The sequence below is a fragment of the Neovison vison genome, chromosome 6, assembly GCF_020171115.1.
Source record: "Neovison vison isolate M4711 chromosome 6, ASM_NN_V1, whole genome shotgun sequence".
In the NCBI taxonomy this organism is placed as follows: Eukaryota; Metazoa; Chordata; class Mammalia; order Carnivora; family Mustelidae; genus Neogale; species Neogale vison.
Window position 1 is genome coordinate 121041898 of NC_058096.1, and position 22347 is coordinate 121064244.

The 22347-nt window shown below is 52.8% G+C and overlaps 1 protein-coding gene across 6 annotated transcripts in view; it reads left to right on the plus strand.

Moving 5' to 3' along the window:
* Positions 1-22347, plus strand: part of MYLK (myosin light chain kinase) — a 177736-nt gene that overhangs the window by 102792 nt on the left and 52597 nt on the right. For 5 of the 6 annotated variants that reach the window (XM_044252187.1, XM_044252185.1, XM_044252188.1 and 2 more), the window contains 2 exons: positions 2591-2707; positions 12676-12762. In XM_044252187.1, the coding sequence (XP_044108122.1) occupies positions 2591-2707; positions 12676-12762 (204 nt within the window). Of the gene's footprint in view, positions 1-2590; positions 2708-3106; positions 3167-12675; positions 12763-22347 lie in introns of those variants that run through there. The other variant, XM_044252191.1, reaches the window with a different exon arrangement.

Below are 22347 nucleotides of genomic sequence, written 5' to 3' on the forward strand. Positions count from 1 at the left end.
AGACACAGTCACTGCCCTCTGAGAACTAGTGGGGGAGACAGACATGCATTTCAGCAATGGCCTTGGGACACATGTTTGGATAAAGGGAAACTTAGGGCACCAAAGAGGGCTGTCTGTGGCTGGGGATGCTTATGGGTGACAGGGAAGGCACCATCCCTGAGGAGGTGACCTGGAGCTGAGTTGTGCTGTCCAGACCTCCTAGGGGACCAGGTTGGGGAGGCACCGCTCACTGAGGGCCTCCTCAGAGCATAGCCTTCAGGACTTTGAGCCACCTTCACCCCCCTGCCCCCTCCCACCCACCCCTCTTCCCACACACTTGGAGCAAGATGGGAGATCTTCAGACCCTATGCCCCCAAGAGGCTCTCTCAGGGACGGTTCAAGCTGAGCCATTTATTGGATCTCTGATTCTGTGCTGCCTGCTCCCATCCCCCTCACCTCCCTCTCAAAATTCCCCACCAGGCTGAGGCGTCTCTAAAAAGAAAAAGAAAAAAAAAAAAAAAAAAACCAACTCTGGGAAAGGGTTTTTTTCCTGGAGGTCAGGAATAAGCTGTCCCACAGGAAATACCAGATTTTTCAATCTGGGCTAGCCTGCCTGGGGGCCCCACCCCCAGCCCACGCATGTGGCCAGGGGTCCCGGCTTTGGGCAGAGGGAAGAGCTCCCTGCTCTGCTGCGTTCCTGGCTGAGGGGCTGAGAGCTGTGGTCTAAATGCCCGACTTCTGGCAGGCTCACCACTGTCTCAGCAGTTGGTGCCATTTGGGCTTAAGGCTGAACCCGGGGCCAGGGCGGGTGGGGGGGGGGGCGGTGCTGAAACTGAAGGACCAGCAGGGAGGGATTCAAGCGGAATATTCACCAGGAGTAGAGTGTCTGCTCACAGAGCCTTAGCCTCAGACTGAAGGGCTATGACAAGAGGGGGTACGTTTCCTCTAAGCCTCAAATTCGGGGACCAGAGGTCATCTTAGCATCCTCCTGTCCTCCCAGATGAGTAGAAGCCTCTCTCTAGAGAGGACAGATCCCTCCAACCCAGATTCCTGTGCTTCACAGTCTCACTCCCATGATGGATTTCCTAAAAATCCAGCCTGAGTCCTTTCTGGTTCAGTGTCGGCAAAGTCTGTCTCCTAAGGGCAGTGAGCAGAGATCGCGACTCGATGTCGCCCTGGGTGGGAGAATGTAGGGAGGCCTTTCCTGAGAAATGGGCTCTGTGTAAGTAGGAGGGAGGTGGTTGTTATTACGACATTTCCCTGTTGAGGATACTATCCAGGTGCCAAGAAGCAAAGGGAACTAGTATGCCTCTGCTGTCCCTTCTGGCCTTAGTGAGGTTCTCTGAGTATCCTTGTATCTGTTGGTCAAGTCTGGGGATCTGCCTAATAGGGGTGAGGGTACTTTTTGAGATTGGTGCCTTTTGGCCTCCCTTCTGGCCATGCTGCCCCGCATACACACCTGGGATTCACACTGCTCAGCCCACCCAAGGCCTAAAGTTTGTGCCAAGCCACTGGCTAGGGGAGTAGGAGATGGAGGAAGTGAGGTGGCCGAAGCCAGTAGCTCCAGGCAGCAGGCTGCACGCAGCCCTGGCTCTGTCCTCTTCCTTGTGTGATGACTGCTGCCCTGACAACAGGGGCAGCTTTGGGCAGAGCGCCATGCTGTTGGCTTGTTTGTGTGTCTGAAGGCAGGAGCTAGGGTGCCACTGCCCTCCTGCCTGGCCCAGCGGTCCTGGCCCTCAGCTGGACTTTCCTGCACCCTGAGGGAAATCCCCCCGGGGGTATCCCACAGAAGTAGCCAGACCCCCGCTTCCTGTGCCTGCCCAGCCTGACTCGTCCTTCCCCCAACCAGGACAGAAGACAAGTGTGCTGGGCGTGGGGAGACCCGTGAGGGAAGAAAGGCTTCGCTACCACTCTCTGAGGCAACCAAAAGACGGTGTCCTGAAGGGAGGCCACCCCAGAGTGCCCCTCTCTCAGACCAGTGCCCCTGGTTGGCCATGCTTCTCAGCTCACATACTATTCCTGAGAAGCCAGTCCCAGGACACCAGGCTATAGATACCCTCTCCTCCCAGCAGACCGCCCCCACCCCAGGTCAGTGCCCCTGCTGGACAGGGACTCCTGCCTTCCCACACCCACCTCTTTGTTCAGAACTCCCGTCTCTAAGATGCATTCCCAGAATAATTACTGTAACTGGGTGTCGCCTTTGCGCCTGCCACTCTGCCTGACACAGGTCCGTAAACGTGTGCCTGGGACCGCTCGTCTCTCTTGGTGGCATCGCAGTCTGAGGCTTGTGGTCCATCTGCTCCTTCCACTGTGTGGGAGGCTCTCCCAAGGCAGACACGAGCCCACCCTCTTCTTCGGCACCGTTCCATGATGTCTCCCTAAGAGAGCTCTCTGGGAGGCAGGAAGAAGGTCCCAGGAAGGAATATATTGGACCTGGGTTATCAGCAAAAAGGACCACCTTTGGGAGGGAGAGAGGGTTAGTTCCCATAGGACCCCTGACTTCTGGACTTCCAGAGGTTGTCCATGTGAATAGCCCTCCCCTGCCACATTCCAGGTGCCAGTATCGGGCTTGTACCTGCTCCCATCAACCGTTCTCCCTCTTCCTTCCTAGGCTCACTGTGCTCTGTCTCCATCGAGAAGGCACTGCCCGAGGACAGAGGCTTATACAAGTGCATAGCCAAGAATGGCGCCGGCCAGGCTGAGTGCTCCTGCCAAGTCACTGTGGACGGTAGGTCATGCCCACCCCTCACTGCCACACACAGAGTCCCACTCCTCAGCTCTTCCCTTGACAGCCATGCCTTGACAGAACTGCCTCCAAGACTGCAGTCCCTCCCATAGGCATTCGCTTTGTGGGGTCAAGCCATCATTTACAAACAGTAAGACAGAAAGGAGAATGGGGAGCAGCACTTGATGGCCCTGTGTGACCTTGCAGCCTGCCCTTGGCCGACAGGAGGGGCTACTCTCCTGTTTGTCCCCCCTACCCCGTCCCCAGTCCTGACCCCCACATGTAGAGCCTTGCTGAGCAAGGAAGCCAGGCACAGGGCAGGAGGAGAAAAAGACACACCCACAGGAAAATGACTACATAGTATTTCACAAGCAGCAACAAGCCAGTGTCCGTGCTGGCAGGTCAGCCCTACGGTGAGGACGGAGTGGCGGGAGGTCCATGTGGGGACACTTCCTAGAGGAGGTGAGTTGAGGTCGCGTCTCTGGGGTAGAGGGGGTAGGCCCACCTCTGTGAGGAGAAAAAGTCACCGTAATTCAGCAGAGGGAGAGGAGGAGACATATGGGGGCCAAGGGCTCCCAGGTCTGAGTGGAGTTTCTGAGTGAGGAAAGGCTGAGGCCAGACTATGTTCATGACTCTTTCTCTACTGGGTCTGGAGTTAAGCAGTTGAGCCTCGGAAGCGGAACCAGCCTTGGGATGATCGAGGGTACAGCCCTCATTTTAAAGGGGAGACCAAGGCCGTAGAGAAGGAAAGCATCCTGCTCCAAGTTCCCTGGTCCAGCAGAGGCCAAGCCAGGGCCAGAACCCCATCTTGGGCCTTCTGATCCCTTCCTTATTATCTCGTTACTTGCCTGGAACTGTCGACAAAGATAGTGTGGGGGAAATCATTTCTTACCCTTGAAATGCCTGGTTAGTAACTATGAGTGACACGTGAAAAACGAGCGTCCAAATAAGGCAACTCAAAGGCTTTGTTGTTCTTCTGACTCCGGAATATAATCACTTGTGTTATGAAGTCCCATCCTGTTTCCCTGCTATTCCCCAAGGTGCAGACCCTGAGTCCCTGTTCTCAGCTTTAGAATCAAATTTCGTGGTCATGAAAATCAAGATTTGTGATCGATTAGGAATGGGAGAAAAGAAAAAGAAACTGTATTTTTTTTTTTTTTAAGAAAAAAGAGCCTTGAAAAGAGACATTAAAAAAAAAAAAATACAGTGATAAAACAAATTCAGTAGTCAGTAGCCAGCCGCAAAGGTGAGATGGTAGAGGATTGTGTGGGTCTCCCTGGAGTTCCGTGCTGGGTTTGTCACCAGGGCTCTGAGTCTCCAGAGCAGATTTGGTAAACCCACGTATGGTCTGTTCAGAGTGGGGCTCAAAACCTATGTTTTACGGCTTTTGGTAGGGGCTGCTGGTGTCTAGTACTCCCGTGTGTGCCCTGGCTGTCACCCTCCCAGGTCAGATTCCTGCTTCTTCTTCTTCTTCTTTTTTTTTTTTTTTAAAGATTTTATTTATTTATTTGACAGACAGAGATCACAAGTAGGCAGAGAGCCAGGCAGAGAGAGAGAGAGGAGGAAGCAGGCTCCCCGCTGAGCAGAGAGCCCGATGCAGGGCTTGATTCTAGGACCCTGAGATCATGACCTGAGCCGAAGGCAGAGGCTTTAACCCACTGAGCCAGCCAGGCATCCCCGATTCCTGCTTCTTTTAAGACAGGTGCCACAGTTTAAAAAAAAAACAAGTGTTTCTGGGAACGTGACCCCAAAAGCCTGTTTCTACCAGCCCGCACTTGGGACCCTTGCAGGACCTGACCAATCTAGAAGGAAGCCCAGGCTGCTCCTGAGGGTATCTGCTTTTGGAATCCCTGGACTCTTCGGGTCCTATTTACATGGCTAGCTAAAGGGAGGATAGTAATTCATTCTCCTTATCTGCGAAATGTCAGCACCTTTTTGAGAAACAGCAAACGTTTTATTTTTAAAAGCAAACTTTGTTTTCAAAATAAAATTCTCTTTTTCCCTATAGAATACATCTGGGGATTTTTTTTTTTTTTTTTTTTTTTGGTTTGGGGGATTCATTCTGTAACTTCTGGGACTTTTCTTGCCCCTAGGCTGGTCAGGTAGGCTGGTCTCCTTCTACCAGACTCCCTTGTACTCTCCCTAATCTTGATCATCGTTATTTATCTCTAGTTTGGCCTAGGGCTGCGGACTAGGGCCTGGGTCTTAAGAGAAGAGCCAGCAAAGGGATTGTGGGAGACCAGCTGAGATAACAGGATGGACTCTCAGTTAATTGGTTTTTGTTTTTCAAGGAGAAAAAGGGAAGCCCCCTTCACATCCACTCTTTTCCCTGTTGTTGGACTAGGAGATGTGTTAGTGCCCCACATGTAGGTGGCCTTCTTACCCTGTCGGGCTGTAGTTCTCCCTCACGAGCCACCTCTAGACAAAGGACTGTAGTTTCCCTGTTACCTTGCAGCACATTTTCCCCTCCTGGGCTCTCCTCAGCCAGGCTGAGGAGTCCTTCCATCCCCTGATCCTTCCAGCTCTCCCTGCTCCCCAAGGCCATTGTACCTCACTTAAAGGTCCCGGCCAGGGGTGGGGGCGGTCCATGCACCCTTTGAAATGATATACAGAGTTTTGTGCATTTGTAGATTATAGCATTTTTCTGAAGAGAGAGCCCATAGTTTTAAATCAAATTCTCGAAAGAAGTCATACGTTAAAGTACATGGAAGACCTTTTTGCCCCAGGGAGTAACTGAATTTGCAAGTTCGTTCATGCTGTGGGGTCTCCCTCTCTCCAACTCCAGCTGCCTGCTCAGCCTCTGGATAGGACTACATCCCTCTCAAGGGGCAGTGGGGTCCCTCTCAACTAGAGGAGGGGGCTGTAGCTCATGCTGACATCACGCTGGCCCTGCCCCCTGATGGTCACGAGCTATCACAACACCATTAAGACTATCCACCTGCGGCCAATGCAATGATACATTTCAGGGCCTCATAAAGAGGACTTTGGTTCATTAGCCGAAGTATTAGCTGTACTCCTGTTTTTCCCACTGATAGTAAAGACAGAGGGCAGTAGCTTTTATAATTCATCATGTCCGGCTTTCTTTTTTTCTTTCTTTTTTTTTTTAAAGATTTTATTTATTTTATTTGACAGATAGAGATCACAAGTAGGCAGAGAGGCAGACAGAGAGAGAGAGAGAGGAGGAAGCAGACTCCCTGCCGAGCAGAGAGCCTGATGTGGGGCTCGATCCCAGGACTCTGGGATCACGACCCGAGCCGAAGGCAGAGGCTTTAACCCACTGAGCCACCCAGGTGTCCCCATGTCCGGCTTTCTTAATTGTGCTGTGGGGGTCTTTTACCCAAGGGAAAGTGTGTTCTTTTGCACTATCTGAATTCTGGTCCCACCCATGCTCCTTCCAAGTGTAGCAGGAGGCAAGTGTCAACATACACCCAAAACCACTTGAGCCCGGAGTGGGGAAGGACTTGCCAGAAAACTCACCCAAGAGCTGACCTTCCAGGTGTGCTGTGGCCAGAGACCCTCGTGCGTTTGGAGTTTATACAACAGTTGGGCAGGGTATCCTTAGGTGGGAAAACTGAGGCTCGGTGAGGGTTGGCAACTTTCCCAGGTCACACTGACTTTCACAGGGTGGGAGGTGGGGGGACGACTCTGGGTGTCTCTGATCCCAAAGCCCGTGTGCTTGGAGCCATTGTATGCAACGAGTTAGAACACAAGTTACCTCGGCAGGACTCACACCTGGGTGTGTCTGGGTCTGGAGCCTACCCTTTCCACCGCCCGGCATGGCCTCGCTGTCTAGTGAGTAACATGTCAGTGTACATGCTCTGAGACATGGGGTCTCCCTTAGTCACAGCCCTTCCCGCTGGGAAGTCCCTCCATCCGTCCTTACAGCCTGCCCTTGGCCAACAGGAGGGGCTGCTTGCCTGGTTGTCTCTCTGTCCCCGGTCCTGTCCCCACACACAGAACCTGGCCCATTCCCTCTCAGACCCAGGTGAGAGGTGGGGAAACAAAACTCTTCGTAGGCAAAAATCCCAGAACAGGGCAGCTTAGGCTGCCCTTCCCCAACCACCCTGGCTGAGGGCATCTGGCCTCGACTACTGTTGAGACTGAGGGCTTTGTGACCAGGGAGGGCTGTGCATATGTGTGGGAGGAGGTGACGTTCCAGTGGGCCATCATTCACCTCCGTGCCAGGCACTGCTTTAGGGGCTAGGTTAAAAGCAGAGAACAAAAAGGAGATTCCCATTTTCAGGGACTTTACATTCAGTAAGGGGGAGACGGTAATAGAGATGAGCGGGTCTATCAGCTCCTCTCAGGCAGTAGCAGGTGCTACGAAGGAAGCTAAGGAGGGTGTGGGGTCGGGAATGCTCCGGTTGGAGAGGGTGGTTGGGAGGCCTCTCTGAAGAAGTGACGGTGGAACAGAGGTCTGAAGAAGCCAGAAGGAGTCTGGAAGGAAGAGGGAAGGGTGAGAGAGAGGCTCTGAGTGGAGACTATGCCTGACGCGTTCCCAGAAGCAGGAAGGGCTGGGGGCACTGCGCCGTGAGCCGCGGCTGAGAGGTGGGAAGTGAGGTGAGGGGGAGCAGCAGTGAGCTCGGCAAGCCGTGGGCTGGGACAGGAGACCGGGCGTTATTCTACGTGTGCTGGGCCAGCTCTGGACATGGTGACCAGAGGTGACCACGGTGACCGGACCCAGGATGGCGAGAGGGAGAGCAGGGAGACCAGCTGGGTGGTTGCTGGGATGGCCGAGCAGGAGTTGATGTCGGCTTAGACTCCATGCAGGAGGCGGGAAGTGATCGGATTCAGAATCTATTCTCAAGGTAAGAGCTGATAGGGTTTGCTCAAGAATTGGAAGTGGAGAGAGAAAAGGGAAGTGAGAGGCGACTTGGTTTTCATGCGGGAGCACCGATAACACTGGTACTACCTTCTGGATGGGCACATAAGGGGTGGGGCAATGAAGAATTTTGCCCCTGTGAAGTTTAAGATGTCCCTCCGAGGTCCAGGTGGGCATGTCACATAGGCAGGCATTTAGATGAACCTGGAGTTGGGTAAGGAGGTCGGGGTGGGAGGCAGGAGATGGGGAGCCAGCCACACAAGAGGCCACTGAGTGTCCTGGGATTGAACAAGGTCCCTGGGGTGGATGTGGATGGAGGGGGCAGGAAGAGAAGGAGGGCAGGACAGAGGTCCGCCGAGGAGACCGAGAAGGAATAGGCATGGTGGGATAGGAAGAGATCCTGGAGGAAGCAGTGTCCCCGAAGCCAAACGGTGGCCACTTCCATAAGAAAGGAATGATGGGGGGACGCCTGGGTGGCTCAGTTGGTTAAGCAGCTGCCTTCGGCTCAGGTCATGGTCCCAGGGTCCTGGGATCGAGTCCCACATCGGGCTCCTTGCTCAGCAGGGAGCCTGCTTCCCCCTCTGCCTCTGCCTGCCATTCTGTCTGCCTGTGCTCGCTCTCTCTCCCTCTCTCTCTCTGATAAATAAATAAAAAAAAAAATCTTTAAAAAAAAAAAAAAAGAAAGGAATGATGGGATCAGTGCATCAGATGTGGCTGCCAGGGAGAGTAAGGTAAGCCTGAGCACTGGCCATTGGGTTTGGCAACCCAGAGGTGATTCGTAACTGTGACAAGGGGGCTTCTGGGGTGAGAGTAGAAAAGCCTGAATCGAGGCATGAGGGACTGAGTGGCCTGCTGAAGTCCACGCAGCTAATGACTAGCTGGCTGGGCATTTAAAGACGAACCCTGCAGCCTCACTACTGCACCACCTGCGGCCGTGACCGTCAGGCACCTCTGATCTTGACCGAGCAGATTTCCATGCACCCTTCTTTCATTGGCCTGAGTCCTTGCCATAGTAACAAGTTTGCTCTCACTTTCACATTTGTCCTTCCGGTCATCACCGGCAGCTAACATGCATTAGACTGAACTAAATAAAATTGCTGTTCCAGTGGGCCAAAGACACTTGAGTATTGCCAAAGCCGTGGTTCAACCTGAAGTAAGCAGTTAAAGCACGTAGCATCGTGCCAGGCACAACTAAGTAACCTGGCCCAATCACTCAGTTGGGGTGTGATTCCTGTGCTCCTTGTGAAGGTCGGGGTCAGAAAAGGTCAGGGAGCTTGCCCAAGGGCTCAGAGGCCCCGAATGGCAGAGCCAGAGAAGGGCTTGTCTCCTGCCTGGATCACCCTCTCTTCTGTTGATGCCAGCTTGCTGCCTGCCGTCAGGCAGAGGAGGAGGCCTGCCCCTCTGCCCTGCCCCCTCGTGGAGCTCCTGGAAGCTGGGACCCCCTTCTAGAAGCCCCCTTCCTTGGGCTTGTATCTCAGGGAACTGGCCTTTTGGGGAAGACAGAAGGAGGGCTGGGTCTGGAGCTAGCCCAGGAGTGGAAGGGGTGAGCCGTTGCCCATATAAGGACACATTTTCCACTCCATGTCAAGGCCCCCCACCTCTCCATACTGCCATCTTCCTCCCCCATCCGTCTTTGGGGGCACAACCAGGCCAGCCATGAACTCCAGCCCTGGGGCCCCGATCTAGAAATGGACTCCGGTTTCATCACCAACTGATTAAAATAGAAAATACAAGCTGCTCTTAGACTTGTGTGACTATTATTTTTATCCCCTGGGCAGCCGTGCAATCATAAAGCTGGTTCTGATTAAGCGCACGGTCCCTCCAGCCTGCCCCTCACTGCTGTTCTCACGGAGGGCTAGTGGCTTGTGGTGTTCACACAGCCCCCGTGGGGCGGGAGGACTGCCAAGGGAAGAGGGGGCCAGGCCCAGCCCTGGTTGGGGGGTGCTCCAAGTCTGGGGGTGTGCCTGGCTTGAAAGGGAAACTTGAGCCCCTTTCCTCATGGTCAGATGGAGAGATAGAGTGCACAGAACTTCTAAAAACAAAGCTTGGTGCACAGACAGAGTAGTGTACTCACACGTCAGTATTAGGCCAGCACTCAGAAGCTGAGGACAGACGCAGAGGCGGGAAATGGGCAACATGCGGGTGGGGGCTGGTCAGCCAGGGCATTTGGAAGGTGGAGAATTTTAAAGCAGACTCGGAGGGAGGTGAGGAAACGTGGTAAGCAGGAGGAATGAGTTAGTAGGTAAATGATCACTTTTCTCCTTTCCTGAGCACTACTGAGTACATTCTGTCCTTTAAGTCTCTTAACACTGTGCGGTAGAGAAAATAGGTGTTACTTCCTTTGTACAGATGTAGGAATAGAGAACCAGAGTGGCTGAAATGATTTGCTTGTGATCCCAAGATTGCTGGTGACAGAACCAAAACCAGAACCCTCCTCTCTGGGTCTGTGCTCTAAGGATGCTTGGAGGCGAAGGCCGACACAACCCTGTAAGGGGAGAAGGGAACTCAGTCTCCCATCCCTTCCTTAGGGACCCAGGAGCACTAGGCCTCTCATCCTTTGCTGGCTTATGCCTCCAGTTATGCATCAGTTAAAACAACAACTACCCTGATCCTTCTTTATTTCCCTCCTGTGAGGTCCCAGAACTCACCAGAAGAAAGACGGGCAAAGGGAGTATTCAAACCGAGGAACGTAGAACTCTGTGCACACTTGGCTCTCTCCTCCTCTTCCTTGAAAAAGGGGGAAACAAACACATTTTGGGGTGCAGCTCTCTGTAAATTGTCCTTGGTGCCTTTCAGGTCTTGATTGGAGGGCCCTAAACAAGGGAACCCTAGACCCACCCCATGCCCTGGAGTATGGCATGATCTGCAGACATCAGGGGAAGCTCTGGTCGGCATTCCTGTGTCTTAGACTAGTCCCCGAGACCCTCCCTGGGCCCCACCCCCACCTCTCGACATGCAGGCACATAGACCTACGTACGCACACATGGACGCGTGTGCACACACATGGCCTAAAGAGAGAGACAAGTGCTCTATTAAAATCATCTGTGGAGCTTCTGGATCTTATTAACACCCAGGCCCCTAACTAGACCAATGAAACCAGGATCTGGGGAGTGAGATACCTGGGCACAGGTGCTGCTAATGGGCAGCCCACGCTGAGGACCACAGAGGTTGACAAACGTGTACTGAGGATTTTTCTGTAGCTAGGAATGACGGGTAGGCCTGGGGAAAACACCCAGTGTGAGGAAGTGAAATCATCCCATCCCCTCCCCATGGGACTTTCTGCTCCTCCATCCATTATGCACACGGACCCAGGCATATGGGCCACCTGCTGAGGAGACCGGACACAGGCAGTGTCAGCGGCGGAAGGCAGGACCCCTGACTCACTGTCTGGGGTTCCTCTTGCTCTAACAGAGGTGGCAGGAGGATAACAGTGAGGAACAGAGGGAGGGAAGGGGGCCGGGTTATCAAGTGCTCTTGAAAGGACTTCTTGCGGCTGTGTCCCCTCAGGACCATTCCCTGTCATACACCGGCTGCTAGGAAGCTCTTCTTAAGGCCTACGCTTCACCATTCCTGTAGTGACATGTTTACAGCTTTTGGCTGACTTCCATAGGAGATAGTCTCCCCAGCCCTGGAGGCCCGTGTGCCTCGGAGCTGCTGGCGAGCTTGGACGGTGCCTGCACCAGGCCTCTGTCCCTGGATTACCCAGCTGTCGCCGGGAGTGGGCAGGCTTTCGGTTAGGAAGGAAGCCTGACTCTTTGTCGGGGGATTTACTTGGGCAGAAAAGAGACACAAATACCATCTAGAAGGAGTAATGCATCCAGATGGGAGTATCAGGAGTCCATGTGCTGGGAAAGGGTTCGTCCCCAGGCCCTAGTTCCGTGCAACCTGTGTCCACCCCGCAAACCCCCAGGAGCCAGCCTGGGAGAGGGCACGTGTCAGCAGCTAGGACTGCCCCATCTAGGACACAGGACAGCAAGATGGCCCTTCCTCCCCAGCCAAGCCACAGGAATGTGGCCCAAGCATGGTTGGAAAGTCCCACCTCCTCCTTCCTCCCTCTGAGCTTCCTCTGTCAGGAGCAGGAAAGGGAATGGCAGGAAGGGGCTCGGAGGGGGAGGCTCGCTCCCAGCCATCCCTGAAGAGCGTTCCCTTTGGGGGAAATGCTCCTGGGGAAAATGCTGGAACATAGTGATAGCTCTTTAACCAGCTGCTTCTTATCCAAGTTCCTGGGTGGTTTCCCCAAAACTTCCTGAAGCCCAGTCTCCTCGGGCCCGGTAAGGCCTTTTATGCCCGTGCCATGTTTTTCTGCTGCCCTGACAAGGGAGAGTTTCCCCTGGCCTTGTCCCCACTTGGCATGAATGTGGACGGAGAAGGTGAAGGAGAAGCTTAAAGAATCGTGCACCCATGCGTATCCCGTTTCAGGTCTACCCTGACAGCTCCACAGGGTTTCGTGGGGTCTACTTTGACGAGAAGTATAGAAGCTCCCATAATGGGTCCAAGGCTCCACACGGGCGGGGGAGGCATGCGGGCTGCCTGCTCTGAGGCCTCCGTGTGGTCTGGGGGTCTGTCAGTGGCCACATGTAGAAGGCAGTCTGAGGAATCAGAAGGTGCAGGTGCCTCTCAGGCTGTGAGCCAAGGGCATGGGTCCTGTCCCCTCCTCCTCCTGTGTGAGGGACCTCTCTGTGCAGAGCAGGCTTTGGGAAATGCAGAGCGGTGAGCCCGAGTGAGTGAAGGCCCAGTGAAGGGAACAGAGGGGAGAGAGGTAAGCAGAGGGCACCGACTCTGCTCCAGCCCTGCCAGGGCGTGACTCCTGGCAGCACGTGCCTGCCACAGAGGGGAACGTGTGAACTAGCTCTCAGGAGAGCCTCTCCATCCATCTTGCCTGGGCGACTGTGCTCTCTCCACCTGATTTATAAGGCGCAGTGGAGTGGACGCTCCTTCTTTGGTGCTCCTGTGGAGGAAGGTGCCCCATGGCAGGCGCCGTCTGCCTGGCGGGCACTGAGGGCCCCCAGAGTGGAATGGGGAGCAGGATGCAGTGTGTGGGGGGGCTCTAATTTTGGTCGGGGTGGGATTTTTTTTATTGAGATGCCTTCTCGACTCATTTCCTTGGGCAGCAGCCAACTGATGTTTGTGGTTACCTGTTCTGTTCCAGATGCTCCCACCAAGGAGAATGTCAAGGCCCCGGAGATGAAAGCCCGGAGGCCCAAGAGCTCTCTTCCACCTGTGCTAGGAACAGAGAGTAAGTATTTGTTCAGCTCCTCAGTGGCCCAGCACTGCGGGCCAGCATCAGAGCCCCAGCCTCCTTGCCTGCACCCCGGCAAGCCCCGTTAAGTGCCGGCGCCCAGGCCAGGGGCCACTTGGCACGGCCCACCTCTCCCAGCCTCCGCACGTCCACAACCACTCGCCACCTCCCTCAGGCCCTCATTACTTCTCACCAAGACTCCTTCTCCCAGTTCCTCCCAGGTGAGTTTTTCCTGCCGGGTAGACCTTTCCAAGCTATAGCTCTGACTTTACCACCCGTGGCCGCCGTCCCTACAAGTGAGCCTCACTGCTCATCACCACCCAGTCATACCTGCCGCCTCCCCCATACACTCTGTGTTTTAAAAAAAAAAGAAGAAGAAGAAGAAGAAGAAGGCAGTCTCTTAATTACCCATACTAATAGGGCAAAGTGATTAAGCTTGATTAATTCAAAGGCTGAGTCTCATTTTCCATGACAAGGCTGAGTTCTGTGACTTTGTTTTATTCTCTTCCTTTCTGAGCTACATATTTATGTTACTAATGATGAACTTGGGTTCCATGTACATATACCAGCCAGCTGTCAGGGTGGGGGGCGGGAGCTCAGCCTTCTGCACATGGGGTAGCTGAACTGGAACTGTAATGTCCAATGGATTTTTAATCAAAATGAGGAGCTCAGATGATCAGGAGTGGACATTTAATGAGTTGCTGGAAATGCACGCCTAATTATAAGAAAAACCTCGTAAGAATAGGTTGGTGATTCTGTTTTCCAAGAGGATGACTGGGGCCCGTGCTCTAGGAGTTATGAGAAAATGGGATCTTAGAAGAGCATGGGGTACTTGTGACATAGGGGCCTGAGTCTGTCGCCCTCATGGGGGCAGAAGCAGGAACTCGGGAAGCTTGAGCGGGGTCACCAGCGGCCTCCTGTCCTCAGTTCCGGGACACCCTTTCCAGGCAGATCCTGGGGGAAGTGAGGTATGGGTTAAGGGGAGAGTCATGCAGGAGAATACAGGCTGGAGACGGGGAGCAGCTGGGCCCCGAGAGCTGGGCCTTTGTGCTGGAGGAGGGAAGGCTGCGGGGAAGGCCGATCAAGTTGTCATCGTCCAGTTCTGGGATGGGGGCTCAACCCCGGCTATATATTAGATTCACCTGGGGAGGTTTTGAAACCTCTGCTGCTGGGGTACTCCGGCTCAGTTAAATCAGGATCTCTGGGGGTAGGATCCAGGCTTCAGTATTTGTTCAAGCTCCTGGGCCATTCTGGCATGTGGTCAGTCAGGCTGGAAGCACGGCGTGCCTGCACTGTTGGGCTTGTGAAGCAGAGGGCTTCTCCTTTCCTGCCTCTGTTAAGTGTGGCACTGCCTTGGGGCCCGTTATGCCCAGGTCCTCAGATGATCTCTGATACCAGCCCCCAGTCTCCAGTCTTCAGGGAGGGAGCAAGATGCTGGAAGCAGAGCTGGAAGCCAAGGTTCTTACCCCCATCTTGAGGGAGTGGGGAGTGGGGTTCAGTCAGTGGTACTGCTCAGGGGGAGGGGCAGGGCTGGCGGAAACTGCTTATCCTCCTTTCCATAGCAAATACATACATTCCTGACGTAGAAGGAAGGGAATTTAACTCTAGCCTTTGTGTCACAGTTATGGACAGGACAGATGTCTAACCCCACAAAGGACTGGAAAAGTGTGTCTGCATGCACAGTAATGACCACTTTGAATGGTCCATCCTCACAGCCTCTCATCACCCCCATCCATCACCCCCTTGGCGTTGAAAGCTTTAGGAGAGTAGTTTTGGTTACCTCCACCCACTTACACACCTGTGCTCAGAAACCTGTCGAGTTCTCCAGATGCTTCTAGAACACCATGGAGCTTCCTTCCCGAAGGCTCCTGAGAAGGCAGCTGCTCAGAGATAAGAAATGGAGATGATGTCTTTTAGACCTTCACCTGCAATTATATTCTCACTTTTTGGGATAATTTATAGTATTTATTAATTACATATGTTAAATATGCATGCATTCTTCCTTAAACATGCTAAAAAATATAGAAATGTTCCAGGGACAACATGAAAGCCCTCTTTTGTCTACCCCCAGTTCTACTCACCTCCTCAATTATATTCATAATTTTTTTTCTGAGCATTTACATGTAAGATGTAAATACATCATGCATTCTGGACACCTCTGCAGCTTGCCTTTTTCTCTTAGCATAGCCATCCCTCATCCCAGATCTCTGATCCCATGAAAAAGCCCAGATTCTCCTGTCCCCGAGAACTCTGGCTGTGTATGTGTGTTCCTTTTTTTCAAGCACTGGGAAGTACCTAATCTAACTAGGAAATCCATCTCTGCTGCCAGTAACCAAGGGAAGGCCAAGTGTTTTTCTTGTCAAACAGATCCTAGCCAGATCCCTCCCCACATGACCGCCCCGCCCTCAGCTGTGTTGTTCAGTCCTGAGTGCGAGCTGTCAGGTATGAAGGTAGACGGCCCATGTCCACGCAGTGACCTGGGAACCGTTAGGAGTCCTGCTGAGGACCGTGAGGGGAAAACCAAGTCCATTGGTCAACCCAGGAGGCGGGATGGGAGGAAATGGACAGAAGTACAACTAACGTGCCAGACACCAAGTCCCAAGTCCAGGAGCATGGAGTGGCAGTTTGCGGTGATTTGGGACGCAGGGAACTCTGGGCCAGGTTAGGAAGGAGAGAGGAATGTGGTGTGGTTGAAGTGCAGTGGTAACATTGTTGGAACGCTGGAGGGAGGAACTGCACAGATGCCAGAAGGAATGTTATGGGCACCCACCCCCAGGCTCCCACCGACTCATGTGCTCACTTAGCACCTGCGCGGCACCCCACCCCCACCTAATGTGTGACAGGTGTCAAGTGAGGTGCCTAGGCTCTGTCACTTCAGGCAGGGCTCACTCAGCTGAGCTACGAGTAGTTGTTCCCATTTTACAGAGGAGCAAAACTGAGCCCTAAAGCACTAAATGGTTCCACCTGCGGTCTGACAGCTGATAAGATCTGGAACCAACCCTGATCAATGTTCCTGCTGCAGAGCCTTGTGCTTGCTGGTCTCAGGGGCATACTTTGTGCTGTCCACACACACCTGGGCTGTGTTCCCCCCAGCCCATGAGGGCAGGGGTCTGCTGCCATGGGAGCTGAGGGGATGAGGAGGGGGACCCCTGCCATGCTCGCTGGGATCCCCAGACCTGTCAGGGTGTTTGCCCCAAGCCTCTCAAGAGGAATTTTTTTTATGACTTTATTTTGGTAGAATTTCAGATTTATTGAAAAGTTGTAAGAATAGTACAAGGAAATCTTGTATTCCTGTTACTTAGATCCACCAATTATTTACGTATTCATATGAATTTATTCACCATTCATCAGGTTTTCATGCAGATATAGATATGCTATGTTTATATTCACATATTCAGCATGCGTCATATAGATTAGATGTACATACACCATGTATGGATAAAGTAGAGGCATCATGCCCTTGATCTTCACACATGTCATTGTGTATCTTCTAAAAGCATAAGCACAATGCAGTTATTAAAGTCAGAACTTTTAACATTAAACCCATACTACTATTTAATGCATGGTCTATATTCAGTTTTTTCAGTTGTCATGATTTCCTTTTAATGCTACTTTTCACCCCTCGATGGGAGCTTACTGTCACACTTCTGGAACACTCCCATCCACTCTTCCAGTCCAGAGTGATTGCCTTCTACCTTTGGAGAAAGAACAAGAAGTGCATGGGCCAAGGGGAGATGCATCCAAGACTGCTTGAGTTGAGTAGGCACGGGGAGATGGAAGCATCCTCATTGGACCTCCAGACGCACCTTTACTATGCCTGGTTCTGGGGCAGTGCTCAGACACAAGACATAGCCAGAGAAGCCACTAGGCTAGAAAGCAAGGGACAAATGTCTTGGTTCTGCCTCTGATTGAACATGTGGCCTTGTCAAAGCCACTTGTCTCTGGGTCTGTCAGATGGGGACTGTCTCCAACTGAGCCCAGGCTTTTCCAGCTCTGACATCAGTCCATTCAATGAAATGCCTTTGTTGTTGTTGTTTTTGTTAAGTGACAGAGTTCAGATGAGGTCCGCTGACCCCCCTTCAAATCATCTCCTGTGGGATGGGTTGAAGCTTCAGTGAGTATGGCTTGTGTTACATGGTAGCAGAAACTTGCCGATGGGGAGGAGGCTTGAAGCAAAAGGTCCAGGCCTCAGGTAGCCCAGCTGCATAGTGTTTTGTGTGAGGGAGGCATTGATGGGACTTTGGAGCTGGTTCTGGAGAATACGGACATGGCAGTGCCTGCTGGTAATGGACTCAGTTTGTAGAGCTGATGGTCTCTTAGAAAAGAGATAAATGAGCATAGGATACTTTGATAACTTAAGGACAAGAACTAGGGTTTGTTCATTTCTGAAATGTCCATGCCTAGCCTGTGGTAGAGAGATAATAAGCATTTGATTTTTCAAATAGATTCATGGGTTCCCAGGCTTTAAGGGTCCCTGCCTCTCTTGTACTTCTGGGATCTGGGGATGATGCAAACCGGACACCCCTTTGTATTCCCTGCCTGGCACTGGCCTGACATTCATCACTTTGGCTTCAGTACAGTGACAGACCATCCCAGATTATGTTTTTAGATAGTTTTGCCTTGGCCTCCCGTGTGTGTGTCTCTCTGAAACCAAAAGTCAGGTCAACTTGGGGTGCCTGGGTGGCTCAGATGTTAAGCATCTGCCTTCGGCTCAGGTCATGATTCCAGGGTCCGGATCGAGCCCCACATTGGGCTCCCTGCTTGGCGGGAAGCCTGCTTCTTCCTCTCCCACTCCCCCTGCTTGTGTTCCCTTTCTCGCTCTGTCTCTCTTTGTCAAAAAAATAAATAAAATCTTTTTAAAAAAAAAAGAAGTCAAATCAACTTGAAAGCATCTTTGGATGTCCAGACTAGTGCCCAGTTTTCCTGAAAGATTCCCCCAGTATCCCAGCTTTCTTTTAAATATTGTTCCAAAGTCATGGGGAATGTTAAGCCACAATAGGATTCAAAGAGCTAGAAGGAAGTGCTGGACAGGTTGAGATCTGGCATCCAGATTTGCTTGATACTGGGCCTCCTGGAAGAAAATTTGGGGTATTTCCATAGCCTTTGAAAGCTGGCACCAACTCCTAGTGTCTCTCTACCAAAGTATTGCTCAGTGAGGAGGGATAGTGCCTAATATCACCCCCACACACACCCTGCCATGCATGGACCCTGTGACACCATGGACCCTCCCCCCACCCTGGGTCGCTGCTTCCAGCTCCTTCCCCAGTCTTCCCCTGTCTCCCGTGATCCCATGAAGTGGGAGGACTTTGGTGCTGCTGTCCTGGCCATGCTGGGTGCCTCTTGCACAACCATCCTGGCGTTCCGTGTCCTGGGGGATGAGTGTTTGCTATAACAAGAAGAGCAGTGTTCCTCTGGAATTTCTTGTGTGACAGCCTTTGCTACAAGGGGATGTGTTTAGGAAATTTGCCCAGATTCTGGGGAATTAATTCTGGGGAAGTGACCCACAATCCTCCGTAGGTCTGTCTATAAGAACGTCCTGGAAGAGGCCCCGTGTGTGCCATTGGTGAGGAAGTTGGGGGATGTCCCAGAGCCTGCGTCTGCCCGAGTGCAGGGCAGTGGGATTTGGCTTTCCCTCCTTGGGTCTCCACAGCCGCCCTCCTTCCCTGACACAGCCCTGAGCCTGAGTGCTCCCTCCATCCTTCACCCAGCCTGCGTCACCTTCAGGAGCCTGTGGTTGAAAAGTTAATGCTGATTTTGGGAACTGCAAAGGGTTTGATGTCTATTTTTAGTTAGCTACCTAAAAAGGGAAATGTCCCTAGAGAAGCAGACACCCAGGGACCTCCATGTACCCGAGGCTGTTGCTGCTACCTCCCTCATTCTCCTTTGCTTTTCATTGTCTCAGATCCTTTGACACAGAGAGACCCACACTTCAGGCCCTGTAAATATCTCCTAAGTTTTTGCTCAGGGCTTCTGCCCCGCTGATTCATGGGAGAGGCCCTCCTGTACCTTCAGACAGAGCAGTCCGGAAACTTCTGTGGACGCCGACCTCCTCCCCTATGCCGGTGTGAAAGGAAGGCTCAGCAGGGCAGGAGTCTGTCAGGACTTGGGCAGGCTGGGGCAGAAGCAGTCTGTGGGTTCCTTAGTCAGGAGGCTGGCCTCCCCAGCACTGCCCCTGGTTTCCCAGCAGGCTTCCAAGTTCAGGCTTTGATTCACGATGCTTTCACTGGGCTGCTTCTCGTCTTCCAGTCTCGGTCTCCTCTTTAGAGTGGAAGACTCAGCACCCAACAGCTTTGATCTAGTTGGTGACAGAGCAAGGAGGCAGCTCCTTCTCATGGAAAGTTGCACAGGGACTCGAGCTCCACGGCTTTCTCTCCCAGGATCAGAGTTGCAGGGCTGGGGTGGAGCGTTCTTGGGAACTCCCAGGTTAACAGAGATCCTCAGGAGCTGTGCTCATTCCTTTAATGGCTTTCCAAGCATGTACCGGGTACCGTGCTAGGCACTGGGTGTACGAAGGAGGAACAAAACGGGCCCTGTTCCTGTTCCTGGGAAGCTTGCTGTGGGGTCTGCATGTTGCAGTCGTGATGCCTCTGATGAGTGCTGACACACGACCGCCTCAAAGGGGCGTGGAGCCCAGCATGGACCTAGTGATGCGTGAGCTGAGGGCTTCCGGCACTGGGTGTGGGGGATAGAACAGCCCCCTCCAAAGGGTGAGGCAGGGCCCCACAGCATCAGCATGCCCCAGACAGCCAGGAGCTGTGTTTCTAGCCGATCTCCCAGGTGCTCACAATGCACATGTGATTTGGAAAACCACCAACACTGAGCATCGAGGGTCTGGATGACCGAGCTCCCCAAGAGGGAAGAGTAAGAAAAAAGATGGGATGAGAGCTGGGGATGGATCTCGAAGGCCCTTGTGAGATGAGCTGGACTCGATCCTCAGTGACAGGGGCTGGCATTGGAGAGGTTTAAACAGTGAACTGATGGCCTCAGAATGATGGCTGTATTAGGGCGGGGACAGGGCCCCGGAGGCTGAAGAGGTGGTACTGTCGAGACTAGAATAGTGACAGTGGGGGTGTGGAAAGTGGCAGACCAAGAAGGTATTTAGGGGAAAGAATGGACAGATATTAGTGACAGGAGATGGTACGGAGGGGCCCTTGGGAGGGGCAAGCAGCAAGTTTGGGGAAAAGATCCTGGATTCGCTTTTGGATGTTGGGTTTGCGCTATGTGTCGGGGGAGGGGAGAGTCAGGTAGTGGGACGTATAGGTGAGCTGAGGAGAGAGGCCTGGGCTCCAGGTAAAATGAAGCCAGCAGAGAGAGGGATAGAAAGAGGCATTCTGAGAGCAGCAGTGAATAAAGTACCCCAAGGGCATCAGAGTTCGGAGAGCAGAGCTAGGCCAGGAGCGGTGGCTCCCTTGGGCTGACTCTCTGGAAGAGGGGATTGAGCTCCTTCCTCCTCAGAAGGATGGACTGGGGGCAGGCAGCTGGAGGATGTTAACTGCTAGCCTGACCATGCAGCCAATAGCTGCCGAGGGATTTGCAAAGATCATTGGATTTTATTTTCCTTCTAGGATATCCATCTCTGACAATGGCTAGTGCAAAAGTGTAAGGTGTTGGAGAAGGAAATGAGACACGGGGCTGACATTAATAATAAGATAATAAGATGGGTGACCACAGAGGAGAGGAAGCTAGTTAGTAACCCAAGGAGAGCTGTGAGTGTAAGCATCTGGACCAGCAAGAGTGTTATCTCCACTGAGGACCCTGGGAGAAGGAGCTCCGGGAGCAGTGTGAGTGATTCCATGTCGGTGCAGAGCTCAGCTGACGCAATGTGGCATTTGAATAGGTGAAGGAATGACCAAGAAGTCCTCTGGGGGTCCATCTGGGGAAGAGGGGTATTGGGGTGGGGGGCTGGTATTCAAGCGTGCACTCTGTCCTGTAACTTCTTTACCACATAGCTTAATGCTTTACAATGAAATTTCCTTCTCCCCTTCATATCTTGGGAGTGGGGGAACCAAAGCCCTGAAAGGGTGAGGGACATGCTTTACGTCCCACAGCTCAGGGAATGACAGGGCAGTATTTTAACCCAAGCCCAGCTCCAGAGCCTCTGTGCACTGCCTTGCTGCAAGGGGACAGAGAAGGGTCTCAAGGGCCTCGATCTGGGGATGGGGCAGAGAGTGAGCTGGAATGGAAGCAACAGGGAGAATGTAGCCACACACTGGGCAGCAGGGGGCTCGGGTCCTGCTTCTACCTTGGCCACGTCTGGTTTTTATGAGCCTGACGAATCACCTGGGAATCTCCCTCTTTTCCCATGACCTGGAAACCGTGTGAGGTACCCTGCTGGTGTTTGGTTGGGGAAAGAACCCAATGGGAGAAAGGACAGTGAGATCCTGGGTTAACGCTGCAAGGGCTGAGCCCCGCTCTCTGTGAGAAACCAGATTTTCGAATCGGGGATTCTGCTTTCCCACCCAGGAAGTGTGTCCTTCTGAGCCCTGTGCCCAATTAATGGATTTCAGCAGATGCTTGTATAAAATATGTATGGCAGAGGATATAGAACTTCATTAACATTTAAAACTGTCTTTACTAAATAGGAACCAAACCAGCTTTAAGTGCTAACTGATGCAAATGCATAGAACAAACCTAAAATTTTGGCCTTCGACCCATTTACTGGTGACACAGGAAGGTGGAGACCAGTTCGGGCCCTACTTCCAGCCACGTAGATTTACCAGGGCTGCCAAGAATAGTGTGGAGCGGGACTTCGGGGTCTCGTGATCTCATGGTGTGCTGCCACCATCATCGTCCTTGTTCACTCTTGGCTGCCATGCCGGGGCCGGTGGCGCTCCCTCGCAGCCTCCAGAGGCTGTCCACAGCTGTTTTCATCCCTATGGCTGCCACATCAAAGTTTCACACACCGGAGGCTTGCACAACCCAAGTGTATTGTCTGTCGGTTCTGGGGGCTGAAGTCCAAGTGCAGGGTGTTGGCAGATCGGGTTTCTTCTGAGGCCTCTCTGCTTGCCTTGCAGATGGGCTCTTTCTCACTGTGTCCTCACGTGGCCTTTTCTCTGTGCATGTACCCCTGGCGTCTCTGTGTGTCCAAATTTTCTCTTGAAGGACACCAGTCTGTTTGGACTAGGACTCCGGCCCCTTGGCTTCACCATAACTGAATTACCTCTTTAAACCCTGTATCTCCAAATAGGGTCATATTCTGAGGTATTGGGAGGCTCGAGTTTCAACATATAAATTTTGGGGGGATTCAGCTCAGCCCATAACAGCAGCTCCACGCAGCTCCTCTGAACAGATGGCGTTTGCTCTCCACAGGAGGTCAGATTCTGGCTGTGGTAGCAGCCCTTCATCTTCCCTGGAGGGCCTCTCCCTTCCCAGCAGCCCTAGGTGAAGGGAAGGACTGTTTGGCTCAGCCTGGCTATTCCAGAGCCCATCTAGTACCCACGTCCAAGGGGTTTCTCATGCTGTTCCATCTTGGGGTTCCCCCTCCCTCGCCGAGCCCCAGCCTTCTGCTTTCAAACCTGTGTTCCTCTCTCACCTGGAAAAAAACCTTGCTTGACATCTCCCCTTTCATCACGGTTTCTCCTT